Source organism: Tubulanus polymorphus, chromosome 5, assembly GCF_964204645.1.
Source record: "Tubulanus polymorphus chromosome 5, tnTubPoly1.2, whole genome shotgun sequence".
Lineage (NCBI taxonomy): Eukaryota > Metazoa > Nemertea > Palaeonemertea > Tubulaniformes > Tubulanidae > Tubulanus > Tubulanus polymorphus.
In genome coordinates this window covers 5,104,891-5,132,363 of record NC_134029.1, presented here as the reverse complement: position 1 = coordinate 5,132,363, position 27,473 = coordinate 5,104,891, and the positions used below count along the sequence as shown (strand labels likewise).

Below are 27,473 nucleotides of genomic sequence, written 5' to 3'. Positions count from 1 at the left end.
AAATTGCCAGAGTCTGGCCCAAACTATGGTTGATAACGTAGTGTGCGTTCGAATCTATTGATATATTTCACAATGATTAATTGCATGATGTCTCTATGGACATCTCAATTTTTGCGATAGATTTACCGTTTATTTACATTGTTCTGCTTTTTTTATTTGCAGGTGTCCAGAAAAGGGCTTGTGTCAATTAGTTTCGGTGACGTTCTGTTGACAGGCTGTCGGCAAAATCTACGGATAACTGATCAGTTGTAATGCGATGGTCATGACAGGGTCAGTAAAGGTTACGCTGTAATTAGTAACACTCCGATAGCTACGATGAATTCGCTAAAACGGGGCGTGTCGATGGTCTTAGTCGGCGTCTTCTTCGTCCAGTGCATCGCTCTTGTCAGTTCGGCATTCGCTAAAAACAACGCCGAGATATTGTTTCGACTTCCCGAAGAGAACCAACCGGACACGTTCGTCGGCGAGATCCGTTCAAGTTCAGTACTGACGAGGCGATTCAACGCTTCGGTGCGCGCCCGTCTGCGCTATTCGCTGCTAAATCCGAATGATCCGGGCGTCAACTATTTCCGCATCGACGAGAAAACGAGCGTCGTCACGACCACGCAGGTCATCGACAGAGATACCCTTTGCTCGGTCGTGCCTACCTGCTGCGTCGGGTCGGAAGGCTGCTACATCCCTCTAATCATAGGCATACAGCCTCGCGAATATTTCACTGTCCTAAATGCTAAGGTAGATGTTATCGACATCAACGATAACGCTCCCGTTTTCCAGCAATCGACCGTTCAAATCAAAATGTCCGAGTCTGCACCAATTAACACGACAACCCTTCTACCAACTGCTGAGGATATTGATGCCGGCATCAATAACATAAAAACATATACCATTATCTCACCAACGAGGACATTCGGGTTAAAAACCTACAAATTCGATAACATGGTCACTGACATAGCGCTGGTGAACATGTTGCGTCTGGATCGGGAATCGATTTCACATTATCAAGTGAAGGTCCTCGCTGTTGATGGCGGACTGCCTGAATTGACCGGCACGTGTACTATCAATATCGAAATCACCGACGCCAATGATAATACTCCGAAGTTCGCTAAATCGTCGTATTCGGTATCGATTCCTGAAAATACACCAACTAATACGTCGATTCTGCAAGTGCACGCAGTTGACCCCGATCTCGGTGAAAGTGGTAAAGTGCGCTACATGATAAACCTTCGGGCTTCGGATGTTATCAAAACGACTTTCGTCGTTGAGCCGTTCTCCGGTTGGATAAAGCTAATGAAACCAATGAATTACGAAAACACCAAGTTGTACAAAATACCGATCGATGCGAAAGATTTAGGCACAGGGGCATTGCCGAGTCGCACCAGCGTTACTGTACATGTCACAGATGCTAATGACAACGCACCGATCGTTACGGCCAATCTGTTCACCTCAAGTGGCAAAGCCGAGGTGTCCGAGGCAGCCAATATTGGCACTTTAGTGGCGCACATCCTTGTCCAAGATGCCGACAGCGGATTGAACGGCGAGGTAAATTGTTATATGGATAGCCCTTATTTTAGATTATTGAAGATGGATTCGACGACACAAGAAGAGTATAAAGTAGTGACTGCTACGAAACTGAATCGAGAAACTACTTCAGAGTACCAAGTGACGGTTATTTGCCGGGACAATGGAGAGCCAACATTGGAAACACATGAATCATTTACCATCGACGTTCTTGATGCCAATGATAATATGCCAATATTTTCGCAGTCGACCTACACGACAGAAATCGCCGAGAACAATCCCCTCGGTATGTCCATATTGCAAGTTCGTGCCGATGACCAAGACGATGGTCCCGGGGGTCAAGTACGCTACAAAATGCAGCCGGACGGAATCGGAATTGTTACGATTAATCACGAAGGAACTATTTATGCGAGCAAGGCTTTCGATCGCGAGCGAGAAAGCCAAGTTCGTTTTTCAGTCGTTGCATACGACCACGGCGAACCTCCCCTCAGTTCGACGGCCACAGTTGTCATAAATATCAAAGATGAAAATGACAATGCGCCTCGATTTCTGGGCCACTATAAATTCAACGTGACTGAGAATTCGTCGCCGCATCATGCCGTGATCGGCAGGGTTCTGGCGAGCGACGACGATGTCAAACTGAACGCTATAATCGATTATACGTTGGGAAGGGGAGAAGGGGTGGAAAACTTCGAAATTTCTCGACGAAAAGGCGAAATCATCGCGAGAAAAAGACTCGATAGAGAGCACAGGGCGAAATACACGCTAGAAGTAATAGCTACTGATCACGGCGTGCCACCGATGTCGGGCAGGACGAACGTAATCATCGACGTCCTCGACACGAATGATAACCCGCCAGTTTTCAGTTTCCCGAACCATTCCAATAATACGGTATACATCTCTTACCTGGAGCCGCCCGGACACAAGATTACCCAGGTTAGAGCCACGGATACCGATCACGGTAATAACGGCAAGCTATTATACTACATTACGCACGGTAATATACATGAAATATTTAGCATCTCGAGGAATAATGGCGTAATAAGTGTATCTCGCAAATTAGCTTTGTCAGACGCGATTACCTACAAGTTAACGATCGAGGTGAGGGATAGAGGTATACCTCAGAACACGAACGTCGAAACGCTTACCATCGTCGTCGACGGAAGCGGAAAGCCAATAACTTTAAGTGGAACTTTTATCGAAAAGCCACCGAACAATAAGAATTTAATAATCGTCATTTGCCTGGCGACTGTTTCCGGACTTCTCGCTATTGTTCTTATCGTAGCGATTATTTGCATTCGCAAAAAAGACGTGAACAACCACAATTACAACGTCAAGACCGAAACGCAGCGAATTTTCAATAATCGCCGCATGAGTCCAAATCATAGCAACAACGGCAGCCCCGGCAGTAAATACGAAGACAACGGTAAACCGATGCCGAAAAAGGAAGTCAGCTTTTCGTTAGACAACGACGAAATATCCGATCAGAACGAAAGCGCATTTTTGCCGGTGAAAAACGAAGCCACGTGGGGGACGACCAAGACGTTTGAGGTAGGTAAAAGCGGAGGCGTTTAGACTTTTAAGACAATACATCAGAAAGTCCCGGCGGTATTACGTATAACCGTTCACATCCAAACAGACTAGTCGGCGCATAAAGTGCTAAGCCACGGTCGGTTTGATGGCGTCGCTCGGACACGTGAGTAGACGGGGCTTACATTTTGCCGCAAATGTGTTGGGAATAAAAATAAATACCATTAGGTCTACAACAACTATGAATTCAACGCCGGTCTCTAATGTACTAAAAGCATGCACGTGTCACATATGTGTGTACATTATACAGTTCATCCGTCCTGATGTCGTCGTTGGTCGAATTCCTCTGAGATTTTCTCTGTCTCCGTTGTTTCTATCTATTCAGTGCTGTATTGTATACAATAGTCGTACATACGTGTTACTTCAGACACGCGGGGTTGATATTGTTGATTATAAAAGTTTATCGATGTCGTTTCAAATATGGCGCCGTCGCTGTAGGCTGGCAGGCGCTAAAGCGATGAGTGAAGGATTTCAGCCGAATTAAGCTCGTGACTGAAGGCTGTATATTATCTTTTATTCAGAAGTTCCTATAAAGCGTCAGATATAACAAACAACGGAATGTTTGGTCGCTCGGAGCCTTCGACGTAAATTCGTTTCTTCAAGCTCGCAGATAGCTGAACACAATGTAATGCATAATGAATATCATCGCACCCAATCGAAATCATAATTAGTAATTACTAGTTATAAAGAGCTGTATAGTTTGATAGAAGCAACAGTACGAAAAAGCCCTGAATTTATGTGACAGTAACGTCTATAAACACACTGTCAAAACTTCTTAATGTGCGTAATATTCTTAACATCTCTGATTAATGTCTTCCCGGAGCTTTGTAAACATTAGTAAAAAAAGGCAAGCCGGGTGAAAATTATCGAAGAATAATTATTCCGCATGCGCCGCGCACCTGCTACAATTCGCTGGCAAATTAATGGGGCATCTTTTATAATTTACGCTGCTTTTGTAGTAACACATCAATCGGACAAATCCCTGCGCATCATCAAATCAATTTTTCACTAGGACTTCCAATGCATCAACTCGATAGCGCCGTTGTTGTTTGGAGTCTCGCAGTAGTAATTGATGAGTCGGTCTAGCAAGTTTCGTATACGGAATCCGAACGCTTTTTGCCCGCGCGCGAGGCTGTTTTTTTTCTTTCGTCGAGATAAAAGCTCTTCGCAGATTAAGCGCTCGCGACTATTAGCAGAAAATTATTGCTTTTTATCAAGTTTATCGGGTCACGCCTGGGGTAGAGTTTCTTCCTTTGAGTTACAGTGCAGAATGAATCAAGCAGTTTCGTGTAGATTGGGTGGGGTATGTTTACAGTTTTGCTAAGAGTATCTATGAAGTATTCGCCGTACAGATATCTATTATATGTGATACTGGCCAGGGGTACCTGACAGACATGAATTCTTTGAAGTAGTATACGGCATAAGAGTCAAACTAGTAGTTTAGTAATTGGTAAGTTTTATCGAGTTAGAAATACTGCATATTTTACTCGAACAAAACGATGATAAATATCGCACTGCTGAGCATGGAAACTTGCATGGATAATATAATAAACACACTTGCCCTCTAACCCCTTTCGTGCCAGAAGCGTGCACGCAATTTATTTGATGTCTTCTATCAAAGCCCTGCGCGAAAGGTTTCGACAGAAATCCGCCTTTTTATTCGAATCGCATGATTTGGTCTGTGTTTTGGTTAGTTGTGGTTCGGTATAAAAGTGTGTAAGATGATAGGTGTACGAGGCGATAAAATGCGATCAATATCGGCCTAAAATAGACGATAGGATTCCTGAGACAACGCTGCTCGGTTTTCAAAGTTTAACACTGAGAAAGATTGAAAAGAAATTAAAATGACGATGAACCACTCAAATCATCAATATTCTATGGTAAAAATCTATTGCAATCTATCATCTGATATCTGATATTTATCATTTTATTGATATTAACGAATGCGAAAAAAGGAATACGATGTTTTCGGTGCGTCATAGTAATATAGATAAGATAGGATCATTTCTCTATTCTTAATCTTCTCACATATATTTCGCATCTCGACAAACCGATGACTTTTTTCCCATCTCTCTTTATCCCACCAAAAATCAATATATCCCCTCTGCCCTGCATCAGCTTTCCTTTTTTTTTCGACGCAGAGATAAAACTCTTGCCACAATATTTATACAGGCGCAGGCCATTCGCCGAGAACGCGTCGTCAAATAAGAGAAAACTAGCCGACCTCATTCGTATTCAAGACGCGTCCGAAAGGCGGCCGTCTCATCCAATTACCAGCCATTTCAATCCATTTGACAAGTGCGAGTTGTCCTGTTGTTTGGTGTGGAATAGATTATCCACAAACTCTGATAAAAATGAACTTTGTTGCCTCATCCGGGGATGGAATTTTGCGTCGCTGCTCGGTCAGTCGCTGCAGCCAGGAGATCGCGTGACTCATACCCCGTGCAACGTGTTCTGTTTCGGTTATGCAATCAAAGCCTGCGAGGACTATGCGATGCTGAACGGAGCACCATGACCAATGAATACACTTATCGTAACCTGGCGTCAATATTTATAAGTTGTGACAGTCAAACGCTCGATCGTCGTAATAAAATTTGCAGTTTCTTTTTAGCGAGCTCGCGGTTTCGCGCGCGATAAAATAGAATCTAATTTTGCCCGAGGTACATATACGAATTTTTTCAACAATACCTTGCGCAGTTACTATATTAGCACATGTTGCATTAGAGATATGGGTGTATTTTCGGAACGTATTTCTTTTGACTGATTGACAATAGATTTTCGAAACTGAATTGGAATATCTAGAAAAAGGCAGGACATTTCTACGATACATCGCCTCTAGAGATCCAATATACCCAAATGTTGAACATGAAAAATGATTGATAAGATTAATTTATGGTACAGCGTATAGATTTTCAGTCATGCAACTTTTCAACAAACATACATTACAGAATATGTACATGCAGTTCGTCATTCTAAAGCAAATTGTATATTTCTACTGTAATATCACGTACGGCAAATATAATATGAATACAAATCAACAATAGAAAAGAATATTCTACGGCCGCTATAAATGGAAAGTATGTTTGATGGGTTTATAACTGTGTTCATGACAGTCACGATTTCCATATGAAATGATAATAGATACCCGAAAATAATGCATTTTTATTTCATCGAGATATATAACTGTACATTAAGGTCTTGAAATACCCGAACGTTGTACCAAATGCAAAGTTACATTATTCATGTTACGTATAACATATAGACGTAACGCCGCCGTGGGGCTCGATAGATTTTAGTGAAGTTACATCGAATTCAAATTCAAGTTTTTTTTATCAGAAATCTTTTCAGGTTTCAGATGAATAGATTTTTGACATCGCGCTCGCTTTCGAAGTCTATAAATTGTAATTTTCTGAACAGTTTTACTCGCCCGTGGCGTAATGCCCCCTAGTATATCTATGTACGTCTGACGTGACAGCTGAAAATCGATAGAATTCAAGCGAATGAGCTTCTTTTATTCAGTTGTTCAAACTTAAACGCTCTGATAAATGACAGTTTTAAAAATAGTCCATCAAAGCAAACTTCTGTTTAGGCCCATGGCTTCACATATGACGAAAAAAGCACCCGCATAAGGTTTGCAGTTTTAGTTCGGTTCCACCCAAAACCTGTTGGTAGTAGGTATAGAATTTAATTCCATTAAATTTCATGGCGTAGCAAAAGACTCGGTAGATTCACTCGTATAGGTAACAACGGAGATGAACCTCGATGATTCTGAAATAGCCCGTACACTTTATGGATTTTCCGTTTCGACTCGGCACGCCTTTGCCTTTGTTGCTGAAATCCCTCTATTCCTCTTCGATCGCTGAAGACGGCACCTTTTCACTGAGAAATTGATTATAGGTAACCTAAAAACCCCGTGGCGCCCATCTCGTATTTTTGTAATCATGAATTAATTGGTGATTCGGTTTTGGTCCATCGAACGTCGAATTAATCTTCGAACTCCGGCTCACATTACGCGTGAAACTTCGCCGAAATCCCCCAGTTCAAGTATAAAAGCATAAAGAAATTAATTTGAAAATGTAGCCTCATTCACTTCGCCTATGTTAACTAATAGGGTATACAAATGATTGATTCTCGGGTGTTCAGAAATTATCGGTTACTCTTATGGATAATTGGATGCTATTCCCATAATAGTTCATCATGTCAACTAGGCGTTTAACTTCTTACTATAACAAATATGTTTTCATTAATACTTTTCGAGACATTGTTTGTATTTTCATTTTGTGATGTATGTGTTTTCAGCTTCATGGCTGTGATTTGTGCTCGTTTTTTTTTTGTCTATTTGTGTGTCAATTTTCACTTATCAGCTCTTTCCAAGCCACTTGCACTCTGTTCTAATCTAACGTTATGCCTGTCGTATTTATCACATTAGGCTTCTTCGAGGCACCGCTGTATCAGCGCTACGGCGTTTAGTACTCGAAGTTTGCATGTGTCACTCGCGTTGCGTTCTCGTCGTAATCTGATTAGTTAAATGCGGGAATTAAAACTAATTTAGTGTATCAAAACATTGCACATTTTCGTCCCTAAATCCCGAGATGTCTGAAGTATTAATGCGAGAGGCCCTTTAAGGATGAACGATGTCCTTGTATTCGCATCATCTTAGTCTCATTATACTAATACGACAATAATTCATTTTGTAAGCCTCTCGGGGATTCGGTTACCCCCTTCGAGGGTTTTATTACACTATCCATTAGTATTTAGTTTTTTCAGATAAAATAGCTTGCCATCCATCTGCGCCCAGCATAACATATTCGGTTTCGCCGTATACTGACGTGTATCGGGTCGATCTTTTACATCAGTCCGGCAGGGTTAATTATGCGATCCGGCTCTTCGGTGATAAATGACTAAGGGATGCGTGGCAAAAGCCCTTGAAGGATTGCGAAATAACCCAGTTTGACCACAGGGAAAATAAGTAATGCAATATTTTCCCCGTATTCCGACGGTCTTCGAGGACCTGATCACATCTCTCTTGTCGTCCGTGGTCATTTGCGATTCTGTTGGCGGAAATATTTCAAATCGAATGTCTCGTTAGCTGTCCGTGGTATTATATTTATGATAAACAAGCCGTATACGGAATAAGTGTCGTTTTCAATGTAAACCAAAGTTTAATCAAATAAGAACTAATCCTTGGTGGAACATTCCGCCGGTTTGCACCGGATGACACTGTCGTGGAATAAGATGAGACAATATTGTTCTTGTGAAAAATTTCTGTTTGCCTTTCGTCGTACAAGTCACTTGTGAGGTTCGATTGTAACTCGCCCGTGTACCTGCACAAACAGATCCATGACTTGATAAATTATTGCCGAAAGTTGACTTTTCTATAGATCTATCGGCCGCCAGTATTTGCGAGCCGTGGAAATTAACATTTGCATAGAACTCAATTTCTACGTACTGGGCATTAATCTATGACATAAAATTAACGAAGCTTATTGGTTTGTTGACATGACCATTAGTGATCTCGCGATATCCCCAGTCAATTCCGTAACGACAGAGTTCACGCGCAAAACCAACTTCGACGGAAAACAGTCAAATATTTAATGTCATCTTAATCACACGTGATAGATAGATATAGATAGTAAGAGAACGATCGCTGGGGTAAAACCGTATCGCGGCATTTTGATGAATCGTAGATAGAATATGTTCGCGTATCGAAGTCGAATCGATGATAAGCCGAATCGGGGGCCACGTTTGTGACGATAATGGGGATGCATTACTACTCGAGTGTGAGAGCCGGCGTGGTTGTGGTTCTACTCTAAATCACCCGCCGTTTGTTTGATCAATAGCAATCTGGATGTCATCTATTTACGCAGTCAGTCGCCGACGGATTGAAATCATGATTTTCAACCGCCGATGTCGTGACACATGTTTCTCATGGTTTCGAATAATTAATCACCCGCGCATAACGACGACTTTTAGTTGCGAATCGAGAGTTTCGCATTCGATGAATTTTCTCGCTGCGACAACAACGAGCCAGCGCTGAAATATTGAAAAATGTCTTTCTTCGATAGCACATCCTGATGGATAAGGCGCGTCAGAATTTCTACTGAGCTCGTTTGCACATCGCACTCGTTTCTTTTATTTCACCTCTAATTCTACTTCAATTTTATCGCTTCGTGTAGAGCGCGAGAGACGGGTGTTATGCTGCTGGAAAGTGTGATTTGTCAAAAAAGTCGTGTTAGAATTCTGCCTAATCAGTAGGCACCTCGAGTCGCCGCGAAGCAGACACGACCCTTTGGGATAGCTATCGCGCTGGTAGTCAACACTAAATGTCAAACGCCGTAGTTCGCTGTTAACTCCGAACTCCCAAAGTAGTAATTTGGGATTTTAAAACATTGATTTAGGAAAATGTTAAGACTAAGCGATAGTTCATTGTCGTGTCTTACGAGCAATAAAATCTTGTGATTTACCGAATTACCCTATACGGGAATATGAATTAGCTTTATATGCGCAAATAATGACGTTACGATGTTCACTACTGTGCACGTTCTCCGTGGTTCTGCTCGGCGCTGTGAAAGATGAAAAACCTCGCTACACAAAGACGCGTATTAAATAATGCATTCGAATTCCCGTAACGGCAATTTTAGTCACGTCACAGATCATGGGTCTTACCACGAAAAGATACAACGAAATTCCTTGGATTCGAACCTAGAAATTCCGTGGATTGTATTTCTACGGCAATGCCACTATTCGGACGAATGAAAAACATGGCATTATAACGATTTTGGCGTCATAAAGAATATTTTCATTGAATCTGGGTTAGAGTGAGCAAATTTGAAAAATGTTGGCGTTAGATGAGCATTAAAAAGGATGATGTTACAACATACAGCCATAGAAAATCATTAGAAATTGCCAGAACCATTGTTTGAAATAGACAGGACAAAACTTATGTAATTTTAGCTTAAATGTAGGTCCTGGTGATGGTGCAATCGTTCATGTTGTAAATGAAATAAATCAAGACAAATGTGGTGTTTTTTTAATCGCATATTTATGGCTGTGAAATTCAATAACCACCGGACCACATATCAATCATGGCGATGTTTACATAAAATGCATCCATTCTCGTATCGGTTCTATTCGTATAAGAAGACTTCGAATCTACGAATCTATTGTCGACGATTTCAATTCAGTAGAGACCGCATCAGTGGCGATCAATTTCCACGAGTAATAGTCACCATGTTCCCTTCGAATAAGATAATTTTCTTTAATTAAGATTGGGAATTATACGATGATTAATCACTGAAGATGGATCCCTGGGACCGTAGTAATTTCGTAACCACCTGAGCCACAAGGCACTATAGGAGTTCAATAGCAGGTGATGTGCAATTACAATCTGCTTGGCCTTTGCATTAGGGAATGCTGTAGCGATCTAATTAAGGCAATTCATAGACGCCGAGATCAACGTTAGATATCAATCTAGCGGAGCGATGCCGAGCCATTTTCATGCTTCAACTGAAGTCAACGAGTTTTTCGCGGCGTCGATTTTCCAGTCGCAATTTAATTTTCACAACCGCGCGGTCTAAAATCAGATATATGCCGTCGCCGTCTCGCCGTCACCGCTGCCGTCATCGCCGTCGTAGTCATTATCCAGTAAAATGGCACGCTGATCGCGCTGATAGTTTTCGCTTGACTTCATTTAAAAAAACATAAGCGGCAGATACCGAGAATACCTGAACTGAATTTTTCAAAGCGGTGATCTTGGCGATAACTAGAATACTTTCAAACTGTTTCTTTGATGCGCTATGTTTTTGAAAGGGTTACCCTATCCTGGCGATTACAGACTTTCTCAAATTCTCCGGCAATATTACTATGGCATATGATCCCTACAGCCCAACGACGTATGAAAACACGGAAACACAGAAACGTGGAATCAAACATATTGTTTGATCTCGGAAAAAATTGTTTCTCGAAAACATGTTCCCGAGCGGTTCCCTGTGTCGTGTGCATTTCAAGACAATCCCCGCGGTTACGTGTTAAGCCCAACGCACACGACACAGGAAAACGTTCGGGAACATGTTTCTGTGTTCTGTGTCCGCGTTTCTTGGCGTCGTGTGCGTTGGGCTTAACACGTAACCGCGGGGATTGTCTTGAAATGCGCGCTGATGTGTTCTCTGCAAATTGAATTGATCGTTCGAGAGAGGTTGCGAGGTGCCCGGCCGCATGGAAATTCCAGAAAAATTCTTCGGCTGTAACTTACACGGGCACTCTAAATTAATCAATGTCCCTTAAAAATATTCACCATCTCCTGATGAAATTCGCTTTATTTCTTTCTATGGTGATAATCAGAAAGGTAGATCGAAAAGAGTATTACAGCTTACAGCAAGCACGAGTCGTGAGCGAAGTTCCTGAGAATCATTGGAAATAAATCCTTGAAATCAAACCATCAATGTACGATAATAATCTATCAACGAAAATTTGAATCTAAAAAAGACACCATGTCTCAGTGTCTCGCGAAAAACAATCGTCAGGTGTGTACGTCATGAAAATAGATTTGTTGTCGACCATCAGGAAAATTAAAGAACTATATTGTCAATTCGTCCAGCGATGAACAAAATGAATACTCCTAGTTACTGATTAAGTTCAATATGGCGCATAAAATATTTCTAACCGGATGTAGAATGAAGTAGATTGGCCTTGCGGTTTCCTTCGTGAAGTGATTAAAAGACGTTTTATCACCTTCATAATTTCGCTATCAGTCGTGTGCCATATGGCTGGTTGATTCCGGTATGCCGAGACACTGTTTCAATTATCCCCGCTCTAATGCGTACGAAATTAATTAGCGAATGTTTTAATCAGTAGAATATGCATATCAGCTAGACTTACAATTCGAGAAATTTGTTTTATTGGATGATTAAACCATCAGCCCCGTACCCCCGCGTATTAAAGATTTTCGTAGACAGCTCTAGGAATTAGCCTGTCTTTCGATGTTGTATACGTAAGCCTTCGCAGGCGTTAATTGAATTGGTTTGCCGCATTCCTGTGAATCTGCACGGAAAGCTAATGAGCAAACGTATTGTTCGACGCATAAATTTTTATCTTTAAATAAATTGTACGTCGTCATCGCCGGATGTGACTGGATTTTAACCGGCGGACGATTCATTTAATGACGGTTTCGTGCATCCGTTCTACACACGCGATACTCGAAATTAGTAATAGGATCTCTTTCTTGGTCGCGTCGTATTATAGAGGACAGTACCAGTAGCGCCGTATACTCATCTTCGGAAATAATTAAATGTACACGTTTGGCTCATATACCTCATGAAATTGCGTAAATCTGGTGCTGATGTAATAAAGCGTTATTGGGTTTTATCGATTTCGTCTCACACCTCGCGGGATACTTTCATTTCTCGTGCCTGCGTGCCCTGATTGGTCTCCGTGGCCCTATTTACCGCTTTCAATTACTGAATAACTGTATCCCGATGAAACACCTTACTACACCATCAGTAATCAGACCTTGCTTTTCTGCTGCACGGGCAACAAAAGATTGCCGGCAACAACACCCATATTATGTGATTTCTCGCGAGGATTCAATTCTAGATTCGTTGATATATTATGAATAGATTCGTCATGCGCTTATGATTGATCAAAAATGTTAGATGTCAGAAGTCATTACGAAAAATGTCTGCAGATTTCGACCTCGCGCCATCATCATATTACAATATCTATTCAACCTTCCTGTTATTTCATTACGGGAATCGTGTTTCCATCTTTTCCCATGGTCGCAATTTAGCCGGGCCCGTGTCCCATCGAATTTCTTCGATCCATACATTCACTCGTATATATATATATATATTACACGGCTTAACGTTTACAAGTTTATTTCGTCAATGTTATCGGGCGTGTCTCGCAATCTTGAGAGCTCTTCGTAAATAACCGTTAGAAATCGTTTGAAATAATGTCATCACCAACTGTGTAAACACAGCTTAGGGTGTAGCCTGCTTTCTGTGGTCACTGAAAAACAGAAATTACAGTACGCCCCGGGGCGAATACAACAACAGAATGATATCCCTCATCTCATCTATTTTACCATTTATCCGAAATACAACACGCTATATTTGGATATCGCATTAAATAGGTGCGATTTTCTGTCGTTCAAAATGTATCATTTTACAAATCGAAGTGGCGTATGATATGTGCACATCCATCCGGCTTTCTGAAGCTTTGGATCAACGCTGTTTAGAATGATACTCGCGCTCGTTGACGAACGGCCACCGGGCGTACAAGGGCCGTAATCATCAACTGAACCTAGCCTGCGGAGCTTTGACATCATCTACTTTGCCTTACTACGCTCTTCATTTTCCACGCTGGTCAAATTCGTGATGACTTTTCTTCAGAGCGCGCAGCATTCACCGATGTGTGTGTTATCACATCCAATACGGCACCCCGCGACCTTAACAATTACATTACCGTGACTCGCAGTCACTACTCGGCGTATTCAACGTAGAAATCCTTTCATGACTTGTTTCTTATCTATGCGACTGCTTTTTAGCGTAATACGCGACCGAATGGACGGCTCAGGAGTCAAACAATACGAACGAGAGTGTTTACATTAAATTGGACAGTCGCCATGGATGCTGAGTGAATCATTCTTTCTGTATGGAATAAGAAAAAAAGGTCTTAGTCGTCGCTTTAAGATATGAAGTGTTACACCTTTTTATTGGGTTATCTTGCTAACGGGTGTTTCGGTATAGCGAATACGGAATTTACAACAACCCACGATATAGGTACTCGCATTAACCCTTATCAAGCGACAAGGGCGAATTCTGAATAATTGAGTTTATGCTCACAACAGCTGCACGGGCCTAGATGAACAAAATGTTTGTTTTTTGAAATATATATCTATACTTTTTCAATGTTTCTTATTTAGAGTCCCATCTGGATCAGCAGGGTTCATCGTATCTCTAATAAAAATGTATGATTCTATCAATATTTTGCATTACATATTATCGATAACACACTTCACACACATTGTATACACTCGTCTGACTGTGTCTGAAATTGTATCACTTAAAGTAGGATTATGAAAAATGCTTTTAAAGCGTCGAATATCAATCGAAGCACAAAGAGAAAAGCGTTATTCGACGACGAAAAACAGCTCGATATATTGAAAAACTAATTAAACACCAAAACGATCGGTCATTGAATTGTACGCAGATGTATTGATAGATATATTTGTCACTAATAATCGGATGAGATCATCGAATGAACATGGAACTGGGTCGTGGAGCTCAGTTTCGAAATGGGGCTAATATTTCTATACCCAAAATGGGGCTAATATTTCTTACCGCTTATAGCTTTGCCTGAGATTAACGGTTCAGCTGGATTCTGATGGTTCGATGTATCTAACTGTCAGTCAATATTTCCGGTCAGACGAATTTCTGTTGAGGGTAACATAATACGTTACGTTCATAAGATACTGAATACGTGTCTTGAGCTTACAATCGAAAGAAAAATCGAAATTGCCGTCTCTAATTTAAAGAAACATCTGAAAATAGATCATAAATCGTTACGTATTTACTGCGGATTACAACTGGTATGTGTATTAGGGGCAACAAAAGACCTTCATGAGAAACTATACGCGACTTCTACTCTGTCATTAGAGTGACTTTGAAGCCGTAAAAAAATCTATTTCCAATGATTCAATAGAATTTTCCTGTTTTCCTTCAAAGCCTTTCAAGTTTTGTCTTCAAAGATTAATTTTCATTTCGAACAAAACGATCGATGTGTACGGATGACTCTTCGCTCGTAAACATGTTTCAACTTTGAAATTAATAAATCTTTTGAAAAGATGGAAATCAGAAAGAAGAAGTATTTAGGTTGTGACTGCCTGCCCAGATGCGTATTATTAAATCTTTCGTAGACGATGTCAATAGGAGATAAGTTATTTGATATATAGTTTACCAGCATGGCATGACATTACATAGATTACGGTTTCAGAACTGCAATGAAAAATGTACTGTTCTTCTCATTTCACTTCAACAGGGCTGGCCTCTACTTCCTAAATACGAAAATCCCGGGCCTAAAGCTAGTACAAATTGTTAGAACAAATAATATGTAAGTAGATATTTCTGAGGTGTAAACTGTATATTTTTGTAATGTATCCTTGTCCGCTGCAGATGATCGCTTTTTATTTCCGCTCTGCTCTGAAACAATCTATCCTTATTTTCTATATATCGATGCGAATGAGGCATGCCACTGTAGTCAGTCGTAACTACAATTTCTTTTTAATGAAAAAGTGATTCTTAATTATTATCTCTATTTTTCCACTTGCATTTTGTTTTATCAATAAAAATATAGCAAACTGTTCTCCTTGCGTAATAAACGTTGTGGATTTTTTTTCAAATAATGTTAAGGTGTTTGTTGCTGTAAAACTCCGTAATAAACATAAATTGATTAGGGACAGCGTTTTGTTGATTTTCCAGAATGTTTTCCCATCCATTCGCCACAGTACTATTTCTCAGATGCCCAACCAATTAATTGCCCACACTACTTCTATTGGAACTAACAAACTAGTTGAGAGTTTAAATTGAAATAGGATAACCCTAAACGCGTTGGTTCGTGCAGGATTCGGTTTTCGTTTTTATCGAGTAGATTGGTTTGGCGAGTTTTTCTGCGCCGACTGACCAGCGAGGTAGTCCCTAGTCAGTTCGCATGATCAAGTATAAGGCGGTCTGTTTGATTTATTTGCTCTCTCGTGTACGGGGTCTGATTTGTATGATCTGTCTGTTCGACTTTGCAAAAAAATGAAGCTATCCATCTGATAAAGTTGACAGTTCATTATGCCCAGTGAATGCCGGTGCCGGGCTGGTCATTTATTGATGCATATCTTAACGAATTTCTCTTTTTCGCGCGGGCCTCTGCTCGCTATGAAATGCATATATAGTATGATGTTTCTATACTCTTCATGTTTAAAATTGTAATACATCTCGTTAATGATAACGGCAATCAACCAGATCGTATTAAAATGCACGTTCATTACATTTTTATTTAATCAGTTCCACTCTCGATCATCTATCATTATAGTCTGTGTGAATCCGTTCGCTTTCTTTAATTTTTTCTCTTCGCTCGACTCTGAATAAGCCCCCGCGAAACGAAGCCCCCGATCGTTATATGTGCGTAATAAACAAGTGAACATTTTTTTATTGCTAACAGCCAGCTGGGAGGATTAAGAATGACACATGTAAGTTGAATCGTATCGTCGTATGCCTGTGTGTTTTCCATCTCTGTGCACCAAAGTCAGTTATCCCCGATATGTGTACATACACTTCCATCTAAATCCGAAAATAATACCACAATCAAATGTTATCGAGGGGGCGGGTAATTCGCTTGGAGTGGTTCGCATGAATTAAAGCAGATTTTTTGGTTTCAAATTTCAACAATCAAGACGACCACTCCAAAAGACCACCTCCCTGCATGTTGTAGAGGTTATATTTGTCACGTTTATCTCCATGAAAAATTTTCATCGTCAAGTTTTATGTTAGAACATTGTAGTTGTATACGCTTATAAACCACGTTCTGGTGATATGCTTCTATGACATATTCTGCGACCCTTTGCTATCATCCCCTTTCTTCGGTAGAACAAAATAAAGCTTTTAGGAATCGGTAGCTAGTTAGTTAGTCGTCTTGGTGAGCTTACATCAGATAAAAGAAGAGGCTTTTCGTCATAAACTCGCTTGTAGTGCGTAGTTCAGATTTATGATTTTCTTCTTGCAAAGGTTGACATTGGCTGCAACCTTGGGTATAATCCCATTTGAAATCCTTGTCGGGTTTCATCAGTTCAGTGAGTATACTCAGTGCAGTAGCGACAGTAACCGCCGTAACCGCCGTAACCGGCAAAGTCTGAAGAGAAAAGAAATTAACAATATAGAACTTCACAATAATGCCACCATATGTATTTTCATAGCGAAAAACAGCATGAATGCATTGATAGAATTTGGTGTGACTTTTAGGCGACTAAGAATGGCGTTCGACTTAGACTGTGCATATATAGCAATCATGTCACAGGGTCCCATTGCGCTTACATAATTGATGAAGAGAGTCGTCATTCCACATAACAAGATGACTAATGGTAGCACCCAGTATCATCAGACCCCGTTAGCTTAGAATGTTGCCCTTCGTTCCATGAACTCTTTAAAAAATCGTAGGACGGTTTTGTTGACTGCTGTGTAAGGTGAACTATTCAAAAATTACTTTATTCGGCGTGATTATCATCGCATTGGTCTGAAATTAGTCATCTGTTTTCTTTTTGTATTTGAATAGTATCAAAGTAAATTAGCCATCTGTTTGATAATTCTATATATATATATACGTATACAAAAGGGTGAATTATGGAGCGCAAATGAAACTAAAATCCGTACTCGTATCGAGTATGGACTCAGCGATATTGGCCAGATATTGATCAAATAGAACGAACGCATCCAAGAATCATCGAAATTCGGAATACGGTCACACATTCTACGATATGAAATTTCCAAGACATGCAATCAATGGCCCTGACATCTCGAACATGTTTGACTTGTCCCCTGACCAACATCAATATTACAGCTTGTGTAAACATTTACATTCTGGACTGAGAGGAGATTAGAAATAGCGACGGCCGATGTTCGAATTTCATCTGCCGCGCCGTGCGTGCCGAGAACTAACGTAATATACGCTCGACGTTGAGTTGTCGAGAATCGTCTAAATCATTATGATGTTCTGAAAGAGCACAATCCTTTGAAGTGAATGCTATTCTAGGACCTAATCCGAAAAGGATTTGACTTCCCTCTTGTTCTTCAGAGTGCACCGTTCCATCTCTCGGTGAAATTAGAATTCCCTTTTATAATGTAATCGCAAAAATGCTACATCCGGAAATCTTTTGATGAAAACAATATAGCATTAGATTGCAGATGAATATATTCGAGCTTTGCGAAGGATTAGGAATACATGAACAATATTAAGATATATCTTTGATTGAATTTAAAAGAAAGCAAGTATTTTTTCGGGAATATTCCAACGTAAATGATGTATTCGTATATAGCGCCTTAAAAGTAGCGATAACATAACGATGTTTACCTATACTTCGTCTCCGTAGCCTCCGAGTAAATCAGAAATTCTAATCACCTCGTAGTATTTTGAGCATGTGAGTAAATATCGAATGAAGCACCTTGAGGGCGCATAGCTCACCGCTCCGATTTAAACAGGTTTCAAGCACGCGCGGTATAAAGGTCGGAACTCGGGAAAAAATCGGTTTATTTTTACGTTTTTAAAAGCTGCATTTCAGATCGCGGCAGTGGTTGTTGAGATTGCGCGGAAGACGGTCGAACAGATTGAAACCAGGCGAAAAGAAACCATTCAAAAGTTCACGCGTTCATTTTACTCGCTTTGAATGAATTCCGATGACGTTATTTTTCTAGCAATAGCATCAGAGGGAAGTTGGAAAATTATTGTGTTACACAAATGTGTTTTAAAATCAGCCCGGAGAAATGGCTTGGTACTTACATGTACCCGGTGTCACTGAATTGCTAGTGATTCATTCTAAATCAATATGGCCTCGGGAAAGTATTTCCTTCTGTCTTATAGCCCATGTATGAAGTGGTCTTTCAACGCGAAAATCTACGTCTTTTGCGTCAGACAATTTTTAACCATATGCCGTATAACAAGCGATTTGTTTTCAGTAAGTTTCTTAGCGCAATAAGCATTAGCAGGCTATCCGAAGGGCTCGTGAGCACTCACCCAGCTAATGAAATTTGAGTGACAGTGTCATGACAGTAAATGAATTGATAATTTGATGACACCATTGATGTGGATAGTTTTTCTACTCGCTGATCGGTAATGTTCATAAAGCTCGAAAGAAAATTGATCAGTAGCCGGCGGTAATAATGTGCGTGTGTGTCTCATCGGAACACAGATGCTTTCAATTAAAAAGGTGAAATGTAGGCCTCACATCTAATGTCGCAAATGCCACTTACAGCCGTTCGCTGTATACCCGAAACCGACTGTCTGCACCGACATCAGTAAAACAAAGCTCAACTAGACAGATAATTCATTGACGTCGCTTTTCGGTCTATAGCTGGTTTGTCGAAAGAAAGCGGTCTTGCTAAGGGGTGACAATTAGTCCTGGCAAAATGTCGAAAGGTCGAAGGGAAATTGGATACCGTTTCATGTGTTCCAGTTGCGTTATCAGTCGAATATATATAATGACACCAGCAGGTTCAGCGTGATTAAGTACATAATGAATATATCGAATATCGTGAAAAATCAGTCCTGCTGAAAGTATCCAAGTTTAACAATGTGGTTTGGGCTGTATGGGGTGAGACGGCAAATATAAGGAGCCTCCGCGCGTATATTGAAAGGATATTCGACTGCGTCTTCTTGTAATTATCGGAAATCCGACATTCTATAAGCATATTCGGATGTTTCTTAAACAAATGCTTTTATATTTCTCATTTAAAAAAACGCTGCAGTTATAGATGTAATACTCTTACGAACACATCATGTGCCTTCGACATTTCCTTATAACATTAGTTTCCTCGGGCTCCGGTACAGCGCGTGAGCTCAGCGCGGTATTTAGGATCACAGCTGCATTCATAGTAGCTGCATTTATTGACAAATCATGATATTATTCTCCGAGTAGGTTATTATTATTATTTGGAAAACGTCTGTCGCCGTATCGATGAGTAGTCGGTACCCTAGAATTTATGATTTACAATATTGTTCATCGTGCGCGGTGACGTTAAATGGTAGATTGTCACAACTGAAGTCTATTACAGCCTTGGCGGAAATGGGCTGCAGCGAAGTTAAGTAGATAAGTCGATGCAACGGCGACGGCCACAATAGAAAAAAATGTACCCGTATACAATTTTCACACAATAAAATCAATATCTGTGCCTACTCATTAGTCACAATTAAAATTCCACACGATCATTACGGATCTTGTAGCGCAGAATGGAAATCTGAACGTCGCCCCTTATCGAAACCGCCGACCATCCATGAGCTATATTTCGTTATCAGCCCATTCTCCAAAAACATCCATTTTTTGAGTGAACCACAATCAATGCATCGATTTATGGGTAGGAGATGAACGAATTTGATTGAGATTAAGATAGCTTTCCTTTGAAGGATTCGGGAAGGATGTAGACCAACATTTTGCAAATGGAACCTACCACTTCCATATGAAAAGTTCATCATGGGGGAAATCAATTTAGAAGACATGTTGATTAATACAGCTAGCGGTACATATTAAATACGAACTAAGATAAAGTTTAAATCTTTCAAGTCAGCGAAAAGCGAGATTTGCAATATCGAATTCATATATCTCGGGTAACGGATCCTTTCAGTGGTTCGTTGCAACCCGCGCTTAGAGAAAACTGACACCGTTATCTTTTCCGTGTAACGCGAGCTTCAAAAAGCGACAAATTACCAAGCTAATCAGCGCTGGTGCAAACAAAATTATCTGCTCAGAAGACTAAGTCTTTGATCCAGTGTCGTGCTTTACCTCATCGGGCGACATCGCTCGGCAGGGTATTCTATATCACTAGTCTCGATACTGTGTTTTGTGTCAAGAAGGTGTTTATGCGTGCCTCTATCTGACAAAGGCCTTTTGTACGCCATCTTGAAGGTGTATTCGTTTTCATTTCCTGAAGTAGGTGTCCAGTCGACATCCGTGTTGCGGATCAAACCGATTGATGAAACACGTCGAAAAACTGGATAACGTGATGACAGTGCGTGAGATGTTCGGGGCATCGAGAGAGGAAACATACCCAAGTTCTCCAATCTCAAATTGCAGAAGATTTACTGAAATATTCACCCATTTGTTTACATCGTCTTCCACCTAATTCATAAGCGCCCATGTAATGCGACTCGTATTCGTACCGCGTTCAACCCAGATGTCTGCACATTGTAATATATACGCTATAACATAAACTGATACTCGATAGATTTCTGCGTATCTAAAAAATCATCGAATCTAAGTCGTGAGTAGACTATGAATAGTATCGAAGCATTAAACAATCGCTGTCATTTTCGAGCACTCTCGTAATTATGGATGAAGTACGTATGCTTCAGATACTCGTTATTTTAGAGGACTTTAATGGCGGTGGATGCCGATTTTAATGGGTAACGCTACTACCTTAGATATTTTCTCCACTTAGGCATCACGGCCATTAAACTCTTTTGTCGCAATTTGTTTTCACGTGTATTTTTCACAACTTTGTAATTATGAGTCACGGTGAATTTCCTGCGAATAGCGTTCTGGATCTATTTTGGAATTTAATGGAATTTTCAGCTTATGTTTCTCATTGTTCATTCGAGCATTCATCATGGAGTGTGCATTGCCGCGGAATGATTTCTAATATTGAATAATTACAGCCAATTTCAGAACAAAAATGTGCTCTTTGATGAAGTAATTTGGCCTTAATATAATCAACGAACGTAATTTGCATTTGGAATACAGTTGAATTGAATTCGAAACACCATAAAACGAAAGATTACACTTCGCATTATGAGTGCTGAGAACATGCAGAGCCGTGTTGATAGATTAGAAAGATCCGGGTCTCCATAGAACTAAAAGAAAACAAAACGGAAGCTAAAAAGCAACCCAGGCCCGTACGAATACTCACTTTCAGGGCATCTCACAAAATCGAACGAGTGCCAAAGTGCTTTGCGGGGTTGTGGAGGTCCTCCTCGAAATAGTGGAAAATTTAGCTAATTTTTAAGGTTTCTTTTGGCATTTTAGAACTTCTAAGGTTGTTGCGAGTGAAGAAGATGCCATTGATTGCCTATGGACCCTGCAATATTCCATGTATAAAAAACAGAATTTCGTTGATGAGATTTCTAGTGGCACTTTTAGAGAAAGAGGGGACATCTCCCTCCTCGCAAACGGGCCTGGTTGTAAGCTTCGCAGGTTGCTTTCGTGCGGGAATCGCTATAGCATTGATGTAGTGCAATTATGTAGGGCAATGTGTGGTCCCATCAGTGTGGGCCGAAATGTCGTATCGCAACGATCGAACTGTTTACCATGTGCCGGCATGTTTCGGCAATCAGATTACGCTTTACGTTATCGATGTCGCTATATGAATGCCTGATATGCTGAAATTACCCCAAACAGCTCAGCGTATACCCTATAAATCTCAATCGAGGCATAATTGCCTGTCCAGGTATATTGTGTCCGGGACAATCATCTTGCCAAATGTCGTGATCAATGTCGATGCGGCTGTTGTTATTAAGCTAAATGCTAACTGTGAAATGGGTGACACTGCCGGTTTTATATGATCCAGCAGTATCATATTTCTTCTTTTCCCGGCTTGAAAACATACGCCGTCGTCGAAATGACGATCGATGCGCGGGCGACGATCATCCGCCGAGCAAAGCAGGAAATAACCAATATATATGACATTTCCGAGCGGGTATTTGAACACAGGGTATATGAAACATTCTTTCTCTGTTTAAGCCATGTTCTGATTTAGTTAATAAAGACACGCGAACAGTACGGGATGTATAGTTTCAATTGGTTGATAGGTTCCACCGTGCTGAATGCATACGCATCGTCTTTAATCAGTCAATTTTGTCGTCCGACCCCGAACAGAGGTTTGACATCGGTAAACTGCGACGCGCAGTCGGTGCGTGAACGTTGATGAATAGGAAGTCGGCTGCTGGCAATAATAAATTGAGTGTTCTTCCTCTTGAAAATTAGGAAGGTGATTATCCTACCCAACTTACAGGTTGAGGGAGGAAATTACACGAATGATTAAATACCCCTTTTAAATCCAGCTGCTCGTTCTCTGGTTTATTACGCAACTCCGTTCTGTATTAAGGAGAAAGAGCTTAAAGAAACTGATTTATGGCAATTTACGGGGGATAAGTACTGGGAAACCTGGTGATAAAAAGTCTTCAAATAATCTTAGCTTTAGAAAGGCAAGAGTCTATACGAGTCTATGAAGTCGTATACACTTAGCGCGCGCAGCAAGATATAAACTCAAAAACAGGAACCGTTTTCTTGCTTGTTTCGTGGCCGGTTGCGTCGTTCCGAAATACGAAACACGGTTTACCAAAACACTGCTTTTGTTAGTAACGCGAACAGTGACGAAACAAGCCAGAAAATGGTTTTTGTTTGGTGTTTCAGGTTTACGTCTTACCATAGCCAAATATCTCCAATGCAGTACAACGTCGGGATGAGTTTTATTGACCTTTGTTTAATTTTCTAAGTCTCATACGCCGTATTTTTCGTCGTTGAACCCATCGGATATTTCTGCTCCCATGTCAGTTCACGCGTAACGTATTAGGAAGCATTTCTGAGTTTAATTCAAACACGATGATTGATAACATATCTGAGTGGTATCTTAAATCGATGTGATTGTTTCTTCTGCCACGTTGAATCTGCGTAAACCCCGCATCCAAGATCACAGTTTAAGATACCGCGAAATCGACCAACAACGTCCCCGTATATTGAAAACGACGTATTAACCACACGTCGTCATTATCATCATCTCCGTTACGCGCTTCCATAATGCATGAATAGCGATCAAGATTTTCGCGTATTGGAGTCGTATGATTCTTACCTATCTATCGATTTAATTCCTTAATGGCGGCGGACAATTAACACAGCAAATACGGTGGCTTATAGGCGAGCTCGGAGGTTTGCGTTTGAGAAACCATCAAGTGTTACGCAAATAGCAGATATTATGTGCTTCTTATTTCAAAAGCGAAGAGCACGTCACGAAAAATACTCGACAACGCGTGAATTTTAGAAGGGATTACTGCTAGTAACCGAACACTGAAAACCCTTCTTGTCATTTACTTCTATGTTTTCGCTCATTATGGTGAAAATTTTATCCTATTCCGATAATCGATACGTGCGAAAATGTGTAACCGACGGCGCGAAATCGAAAACACCGCTGACGAGGAGCCGCAGACGACACGAGAGATTGAACAAATTGAAATGAAATTTCAACAAATCGTTTCCGTGAGGCAATGAAAATAAACATTATATCACAAGATGTAAACAGGAAATATTGTATATTGAACATGTTCGTTGGTGGGTCGATTTATGATATACACGCGATGCATCCGTCGGAGTTACTCGCATTTGAATTAATATTTAACATCGAATACACCATAAACGGGTGTACGGTGGTCGGAGTAAACTAGAAACTTAATCAGTGTATGCGTGCATTGAGGTAGAAGAGCCTGTTTTCACAGAAAACGACTAACCATTTCATCAAGGCTTCTTAGAGTATTGTGTTATCGTGACAAATAAAACTTTAAATAGTTTTGCGAAATGTGGCCACGGTTTTTGATGGAGTTCTCATGGGTTCTCATCACCCCGACACGAGTCCTGATTGACGTGATCAATCTTAATTCATTAAAATCATCTCAACGGCTCTACCCTGGCCAGTAGCGGACACAACCTTCCGAGCGTGTGGGGCAACCTACTTACCCGCACCCAGGGGGCAGCACCAGACTTCAGATGATGACGTCACTATCGTGACCAAGACGGCAGTGACCGTCGAAAGGCTTGATGTAAGTCTCTACATAATCCAAGTCATTAAAATGATTCTAATCTATAATTAACGGCTCCTGGATAGATGAATCTACATAATTCTAAACTTAATTCAGCTTTTAGACGTAGGAACTATTGAAATACTTCATTATACACTTTAATTTCGAAACACGACGTATGGACGTAAGAAAAATTCAATACTCATTCTATGTAATACCTTCCACTGTGGAATAATCAATAGTACTGTATTTTTTCTCGTATCTTCTAACAATACAAAGCGTCAAAGATTGAGTATAAATCATTTTTCCTCTCTTCCATTAAGCGTGTAACCTTTGTTTGTTTATTGCATCAAAAACTTTGCGCTATTCATGAACATGTATTTCTTGTTGAATGCGAATAACGATTTTTTCGCGTGTTCGAGCTCATACTTCGTTCGATACATCCTCCGCCGTAACCAATCGTTTCGTTTAGTTTAGTTTTAGCGTTATAGCCTCCACGTGGAGCTGATATAGACGCTATTGATGAAACCTTTGTGCGGATATCGGCCCCGAAAACAATTCGTTAAATATATGAAACCAGGTTATTAAAATTGTACAAACATAATCCTCGCACAGATGGTCACGGAATGATTTTATAATGAATTCCTTTTTTAATGTTCGCGATCAATAAAATCGCTCTTCATTTAACGACGCACACGTGTTGAATAGGGGACTTAATCCCCAGACCCGGTAAGCATGATAACCAAGGTGTTAGTAGAATTGAAAGAAGATTGAACTCTTTTCACTGCTATAGAATTCTGACTCGAAAAGATAAGATAATTAAAAAGTTAATTCCTTCGTAGCACCTCTATTCATAATTCATTGTATAACCCTGAGCGAAAGATATTTGAATATTTCTGAAAGGGGCAAATTTAATATCGAAAGTGTAACCTGTAGCTGGAAGAACAGCTCGCGCTTAGAAATACTTGAAGAATAGTTCTTAGGATGTATGTATACGTAAATACATTGCTCAAGGGGCATTCGAGCGTTCCACCCCTGCATAATGAATATGGCCTGGTGATTAAATCAATTCAGACAGTACTGGTTTGTGCTCGTATTCGGCCACCCTTGATCAGTTTTTTACGGCCATATGTCAATAGGCACCATTTGCATCGCAAGCGAGATACGAATTATGCAGATAGGGCTGGTAGAGCGGCGCCATTGATTCAATAATAGTCCACTATACCGGCTCGATTGCGACCACACTAGATATCATGAACAGGCTTTTCATTTCCTGATATGACACTTTATTGCAATTTTATGCTTTCCTAATATCAGAAAATACACCTTGGCATGAAATTACGTTGAATACGGTAACAGCTGAGTGATGCTTAATATTACCCCCACAAAGCAATATCAGTACGGTGAATCTTCGTGTTATTGGGTGAAGAAAAGTGATTTATGGCATGTGTGACTCCGAATAATACAGTTGCTTAACTAATAGCGCTAGAAAATGAGCTTACTAAATGACGTTGCGAGAACAGATAGTAGCTGGGATGCGTCGCGAAAATTATTAATGATATTTATTATTCAATAGCCCATTACTTTAATGCTTACATTTAATATGAGTCAGGGGTGATATTCGGCAGTGTCAGTCATCAGTTAATCTGGCATATGTGAAAATTGTCCACCTTGATGAATGTGCCGCCAGTGCAGTCGAATGTAGCTATCATATCTAATTTCAACCGAGCATGAATTGAATTGATGTATACTGCTCGTCCGTATTGATAAATTGAAGAGCTGCATAATTAAAACTACCACACCCTTCGATTATCGTTCCCAGAAGTTCAATCTGTCGGCTTTGAATGGATGTTATGACATGATATATATGTATATATCTAAATATTTGCATAACTTTCTCGCCTCCAACAAGACCAGACACTACAATAGGGAGTTCAGTCAGTGATAGTAATTCTAGTAAGTAAATTAAGTTGAACTGCGTTCAAACTTATTTCTTGAACATGTTAACTGGATTCGTATGACGCACGACATCCTCTTCAACTCTGACCATATAGAAACATAGTCTCGAATATCTGTTTCTCAGCACAGCGTGTACGGACTGTAGATACAGTTAATCACGACTCACATAAGCGCTGCTGGTGAACATTTCTTAAACGAAAAAAGCGCAATACAAATTTACAGATTTTATCATTATCATTGAAAAGCTCTAGACTCTGATTCATAAGTCCAAATAAGTCTGACAAGTCAAGATGCTAAGACCTTAGTCCTATATAAGCGCTTATACTTATATAATCTGACATTATCCGATTTAGCGGCCATTTTGGTGCACTTCCGGCGACGAATTGTTTTCGACAGTATAGAAAACAGCCTATTTCTAATCGAAATAGATAGATGAATATGGATTAAATGATTATTGAATGTGAAATTAGTCAATATTATGTCATACGTTCAGGGCAAGATAGTGATACTTGATGGATGTTCGCTGCTTCTGACAGGCACTTTCAAGTCCCTATAAATCGACTTTTAATCATGATTTTCAAGCCGGCCGCTGTGACAGTACCTGCGAGGTATCGATCGATTTAAAACAATCGTTAATCGTTTCTACGGGCGTAACATGTTGCTGACAGACGGCAAATGTGTATCGTCTATTTTGGTTCGATGTTTGTCTATAGAAGATAAAGATTGTCGTATGAAAACAATTATAGCAAATATAATCAAATCCATTATTTCTATCAATACATGATTATTTATTTTGTACAATTCTAAAAATTACCCATATTTACGTCGCCCTTGTTGATTTAAATGGTCGAAATAACTGCCGGGAGCGCTTTGTG

The 27,473-nt window shown here is 40.3% G+C and overlaps 1 protein-coding gene across 1 annotated transcript in view; it reads left to right on the top strand.

The window, feature by feature from the left end:
* The first annotated feature begins 315 nt into the window (after window positions 1-315).
* LOC141905451 (protocadherin gamma-A5-like) overlaps window positions 316-27,473 on the top strand; it is a 35,609-nt gene continuing 8,451 nt past the window's right edge. The window contains exon 1 of the mRNA XM_074794316.1: window positions 316-3,069. Coding sequence (XP_074650417.1) covers window positions 316-3,069 — 2,754 coding nt within the window. The remainder of the gene's footprint in view (window positions 3,070-27,473) is intronic.